The sequence below is a fragment of the Ostrinia nubilalis genome, chromosome 14 (genome assembly GCF_963855985.1).
Source record: "Ostrinia nubilalis chromosome 14, ilOstNubi1.1, whole genome shotgun sequence".
Lineage (NCBI taxonomy): Eukaryota > Metazoa > Arthropoda > Insecta > Lepidoptera > Crambidae > Ostrinia > Ostrinia nubilalis.
In genome coordinates this window covers 6,689,008-6,695,390 of record NC_087101.1, presented here as the reverse complement: position 1 = coordinate 6,695,390, position 6,383 = coordinate 6,689,008, and the positions used below count along the sequence as shown (strand labels likewise).

At 34.8% G+C, this 6,383-nt stretch overlaps 1 protein-coding gene across 1 annotated transcript; it reads right to left on the bottom strand.

Annotated features, from left to right (window-relative positions):
- On the bottom strand, positions 1–6,208 carry LOC135078045 (GATOR complex protein NPRL3). Its single transcript, XM_063972603.1, has 11 exons — positions 5,764–6,208; positions 5,342–5,554; positions 5,157–5,251; positions 4,451–4,667; positions 3,938–4,092; positions 3,722–3,853; positions 3,474–3,638; positions 2,792–2,984; positions 1,997–2,669; positions 1,564–1,757; positions 1–1,410 (listed from the first exon to the last, which is right to left on the bottom strand). Exons 1-11 carry the CDS (start codon positions 5,960–5,962, stop codon positions 1,256–1,258), a joined length of 2,391 nt encoding a protein of 796 aa, XP_063828673.1. The 5' UTR covers positions 5,963–6,208; the 3' UTR covers positions 1–1,255.
- Between the last annotated feature and the right edge of the window lie 175 nt (positions 6,209–6,383).

Sequence of the window (6,383 nt, the reverse complement as noted above, 5' to 3'; positions counted from 1 at the left end):
TTAAGTATTATATTTTTATTAAAATAATAAATATACTATGAATAAATATTTACATAAGCACGCTGTGCCAAGCTCTTGTAATCTTAAAAATCATAGTTAAAAATGGGTATTTAATTATGTAAGAAGTAACTTGCATCATTATTAAAAAATCTTTTGTTTTATTAGTTTCCAATTACTAGTCTTTGTTCAAAACATCATTTATTTTATAAATTATTTATTAAGCGATTAATTAATGCATCCTCATTTATCACAGAGTTTTCAAGTGATTTAGATGATAGAAATTAATAGGTAATACAAAAAGGCGGAGAAATGTAGAGAAAGTAATTTCCGAGTGCGAGAAAGTGTAGGTGTAATGAGGAGGTGACAATAGAATAACCGGAAATTGTTATTAACAATCGCTACATCTATTCCAATAACTAAAATTATATAAAAAATTAAACAAAATTTAGGAACATTTTTAAATATAGAAATTAAATTAAAAGCTACCTTTGAATGTATTATCTAAGTACAATTATACAAGACACTATAACATAACTATATTGAGTCTTATTGCGTAAATGTGATGCAATGATCTTTAAAAGTAGCGCAGATACAAAAATCTTAACTAACTTTTGGAGAACAAATACAGGGCAAGATATTATTTTATGCAAATGGAAATAATAAAGTATAAACTAAAATAATTTTCTAATCGACACATTTAAAAAAGTCGCATGTCCTTCTATTACCATAGAAGACTTGAAATGTTTTTGTTCATGTTCACTTGTCTGAAGCTTTCTTTCTGCGGTTTTATCCGCTCATAAACTCAGAATTATTAAACAATTCAGTATGCCATTAGGAATCTATTAGTACCTTTTCAGAAAGATAACACCAATTAAATTTCCTTTTAAGGGTTGATTGTGCTCTTAAAAACACGTAACATGCATCGTAGTAGGTACATAATAAAGTGATAAATTATGTAATGGCGAAATAAATACAATAGTATAAACAACAAAAAATTTACTACCTTACCAATCTAAACCTATTTTTTAGTAATGGCACATAAACTAGTAATTGCAACTTAGCTTGGATTTTTAATTCGAGTGATATAATAACCATAACGTTAACGATTTTGATGCAAATTCAGAGGCATTAACTAGTTTTACAGTTGAAAGTTTTTAATGCATCTCTTTTAACCTTAGATTTACAGCGTTAAAAGAGTGCTATTTTCCAGATTCACACCACTGACTGCAATATTTGTAAGCGATGTTGAAAATATTTATTGGCTCGGATACAGCATAGCTACAGCTGGGTCTTCAGTCTCAAATGTGATGAGTATGTCTTTGAACTTGTCGAGTAACTGCATCAGCTGGGAGCGACTCACGTTCTCCATGAACATTATTTCTTCGAGGTGCTGCTCACCGCGGAAATAGCCTGTGAATAGGATACAAAGATGATAATCCTTAATAAGTCATAGGCAATAATATAGTAATACGATGAAACACTTGAACTTATGTCTAATTAAAGTATTTTTTATCTAATAATATTTTAATTTCTACTTCATTTAGCAGATTTTATTATTATTACCTTTTTTATGAAGCTGAGCAAGAAGTAACAGATCATCGGTGTCCTTGGAAGCAGGTATGGCAGTTAGGACAGCTCGTTCTTCGGCGTTAAACGTGTCCAGCAATGACTCAGTAGTGGGAGGCTCTTGAGGTACTCGGCAGGCGTCAACTACGTCACAGTTCGCCGGTATACTCCATACTATAGGCTGCTGAAAACTAGAAAAAGAATGAATAATTAATTAGTTAGTTGCCACACCCATCACATTACGTTAACATTACATTATACTTTACCCTGTTGGCAATAATTCAAAAATAAAAAACTAGGATAAGTTGCAATTTAACAAATTTACGATAAACTGCACATAACTGTATTTAGAGAAGTTAATTATTCTAGCTGTTTAACATAAATAAAATTAATTCTTAAGAATCAGAAAATTAAAACACAATAATTATACCTCATTTCACTTTGCAATTTGAGGTTCAACGAGACTCCATTCTTCTTCTCGCCACTCATTGCTATACCACTTGACTTCGATCTTGGCGACACATCTTGGTCACTTTCGATCTTATCATCATCGCTACTCGTATTTAGAATATGCTCAGTCTCCTTCAATGACAAGTCTGATAACCTTGATGGCAAAGTCTTTATTTTCTCTTCTAGTTTGTCAATATCTCCGTTGACATGCTCCGCATGGCCATTGATTCCATTAGTCTCAGCAATGTTACCATTCATGTTGTTGGATATACCGCTATCTACGGAATTGCCATGCAATTTCTTTTTTTCCCCCATATCTTTAAAGTCTAAACCATTCACAAAACTCGTATTTATCACACCGTCAACAACGTCCACTCCCTCATCAAATGAATGATTGGCGGAGTCAATTTCTGGGAATTTGTCGTACTTCGTGAGGTCAGATTCGATAACTATAGGTTTTGTGTGTGAAAAGTCAGTCTGGTTGAGATTGTTCTCTGTAGGATAGTCTACTTCAGCATCTGGGAAATGGTTGGTGCTGTCTCTGGGTTCAACAGGTTCAGGTACATTTAATTGCATTTGATTGAGTGACGAAAATGACACGCTGCTTGATTGATTATAAATATTGTGTTTTTCGCAGTAGTATTCTTTACCGTCTGAAAATAACATAGATACAGTTATAAAGGTGTTTAAAAAATAAAAAGTTACATAGTAGTTACGTAGAGACAAGCTGAAAACAAAGGAAATAATTAAAAACAGGAATTTATAAAAGTCTTACCTGTATCAAGTCCCCAGCGCCAATGCGGTGAGTTGAACTGCACGTAAGTATGAAGCTGCAGCAACAGGCGGCGCTGCAGCAGCCACGCCACCACCCGCGCCAGTCGCGCGCCACCTCCACATCCTCCGCACCCGCCGCCCGCCCCGCGGGACACGTACCATAAAGGAGCGGGGAGGGAGAACTCGCCTAGCATCTAAAAAGTTAGTTGGAGGCTACATTCAATATGCAATTTTGTTTTTATTACAGGCCACAGTAATTTAATATTGAGAAAAAATCTAGTGATTTTGAACCAAGTATTTTTAGGTGATATTTTTGGAGTACAACACTAATATTTTTTCTATGTTTTTTTAAATACTTTTATGGATTTGAGTTCAAGATTTTTGCCAATCGATAGTCCAAAGATTCTCAATGCAGCAGCAAAAATCAGCATTTTGCTGTTATGGACGACACCTTTTGTGTGCACAAAGAGTGTGCTTTTGTTTAAATACTATGGGCAATAACTCTTTTTTATCAGGGCAACATTTTCAATAATGACATCATGAAATTATTCAAGAATAAGCTTGTTGTTATCAAATTGGACAATGGAACGAAATTATTTTTAAGGTTCTAAATAATGATAAGTAGGTACCTACTAAGACAAAATTAAGAAATATAACAAGCATCTGGCTGAACACATAATTACCTGCAACAAGCACAGCCCAGGGAACTCTTTGGCGAACTCCTCAACCAACGGAGAGTGTATGTGAACGTTTGCGCCGGGAGCGACGACGTACACGTTGCCTTCACACAGCGGGTAGATTATTGTAGCCTTGGCCCAATACACAAGGTGCCCAGTCAGTTGGAACACCTGAAATAAACAACTTACGTTACAAGATTTGTTCAGGAACTTCCCTTATCTTATGAATACTTTTTAAGTAAATTAATCTTTACCTGGGTCAAAGACAAGTCGGCTTCAATAGCAAGAGTTTGTAGACTCTTCAGTGGACTGTAAAGTTTTATGAGCCTTAGCAGAGCAGGGCTTCCATCAAGTGGAATAGATGCTAAGAGCTCATTTGGGTTGACCTGATGAACACAGTAAAAAATAAAAAATGAGTTACCAATTTTTAGTAGTGAGATTGTCATTTGTTGCAAGTTTTCAATACATACCAACAGGAGTATTCCATGGTAAGGCCTGAGCTTCTGCAAGCACTTGTCTATTGTCTCCGGTTCAATAATAAGACCCCTGTTGTGTATCTGATGTGCCTTGTGTGGTAAACAGAAGGATAACAAAACCCATTTGTTTATTCGAACTTGAACTATTCCTGCAAGTAAGAAAAAGGGTGTGCGTGAAGTAAACAGATTTTTAAGTTTAAAATATGCTATAACATCAATCTGTTCAAGTGGGGATTCTTGGATGGCTCAAACTTGGAGTGCAAGTGTGTTTTGTTCCCCAGTCGACAAAGCACATGATGTCGTGCCCTGCGTGCTTAAACTACTGCATGCAGGAATATTTAATGAAGACTACTGACAATGTCACTCTTGTGGCGGAGTTTTGGGCTGACACTGTGTAGGTTTGTTGTCGACACGACAAGATGAAAAAGGTGTTGCCAATCATTTCTGTTGAATGTTGAGCTAACCTAAATCACCAAAAACTGTAAACCCAGTTTGAAATAGACTTACCTGTGCTACTTAATTCCTCAAAGACAGATTTCATAGATCTCGCCAGTGAACTTCTTTGCAAGATGAGATGGAAGGCTGACTTTGGCTCCGTTTCAGTTCCGTTCTCCATGCAGTACGGATTAGAACTGGTTGAGTTCCGTGAACATTCCTCCTCCTCATCATTTTCTCCTGAGTTAATTTCGCTATCTAACGCAGACACTTCGTCATGAGCTGCCAGCTTCAGATTTAATTAAACATTACATTAGTTCCCAAAATTTATATTAATATAAAATATTAAGATTTAAATTAAAATATTTATTGTTCTAATATCACATATTTGCATAGTAAACATCAAATAAATGTGCCTCATAAAGCATTAATAGGGTTAAATAATTGATATTTGATACTATGTATGTCTTTGTGGAAATCCTTGGGGGAGGCCTTTGTCCAGCAGTGGACGTCTTTCGGCTGAAACGACGACGACGACGACGACTATGTATGTATATGCAGTGTTTAAATCATTGATATTTGAATACAACATATTATACATACACAGAATACATAGTAAGATAGAAACACATCATAAATCATAATCATTCAGTTATCATATTTTAATTTCTAACATAATTCAATAACACTCACTATAATATGATAAGAACATGTTTACAAAACAAGCAGATTAAAATAAAGGGACATAGTGTCATAAGAACGTAATAGACATATTTACCATTATTTTCATTTCTTCGGTCAAATACGAACATCTTTTTTCCTCATGTCTCAATGCTTTTCCCAGTCTTTTGCTCAAGTCATAATAACATTTAACTATAAAAGAGTGATATAATTATTCTTACTTCACATAATAAAGTAACAAGTGGTTTTTATTATTTATTTCAAAAATAATATTCTTCTTACCTATAGAATGACTTGCCGAAGCTCTTAAAGCAAAGACAATATTAATCAATATCATCGCAGCAGTATCATCCTTATTGGTCCGATAAGGAAGCAGAGTTGGGTGGCCCACAAACCGCACGTCATTTACTTTCAGTTCGAACTTCCTGTTGCAAAGTTCTGCTTTCACAGCAAATAGGGTTGAAAGCATTTCATCTGTAAAACCACTTAGTTGACCTGTAAACAAGATTAAATAATATGACATACAATCCAATGTTTAACGGACATTGTTTACAATATTTAAGGACCATAGAGCATGATAAGGGATCAGAGTTCATGGAAGGACGAAGAGGTTACCTAAATGAATCATAATAGGTCTTTGTATTAGTTTAAAAATATTAGAAAAATAAACCAAATAAAACTCCCAAAAATCCAATGAAACTTACCTTTGTATATGTTGGAGGTCTGCGATTGAGGGTTTTGCAACAGGTCTTCAGCTGCGTTAATGGCGTAGGGATTGTGACGACCACATTTTTTCTGGGTCCCTTCATCTTTGCTTTCTGTTGTGTAGGGGTATCTGAACAATAATCTGTCCCCTTTACTGTCCGATTTAACGAAGAATATATTGAGAGGATTCACTTCCATGGCTTTTTAAGATAATATCACTGATTTGTAAACAACACAGTCATCACAAGGAAATTGTATCGCGTACTATTACAGGCGTAAACATATGCTTAGGCATAACTGTGATAGTCAGATACGTGTATAGATAGAATCAATTGTTTTTTTACGATTATAACGTTAATTAATAAGATTTTGAGGCAATTTCCAGGAAATTAAAATACGAAAATGGTATTTTACGTTCTCTCACGTCATAATATGTCACTTTGACGTTATTTTTTTTTAATTTAATATTTTGGTTTTGGCTTCAAATGTTTGAGAAAAAAATTTTGACTACACCCGCAACGCATGTCGTGTCGCGTTTCGAATTTTCTACCACAATATTTTTTTCTCATAACGATGCCATGGGCAACAATATCGTAGTCATATCGTAGCATGTTGTAAG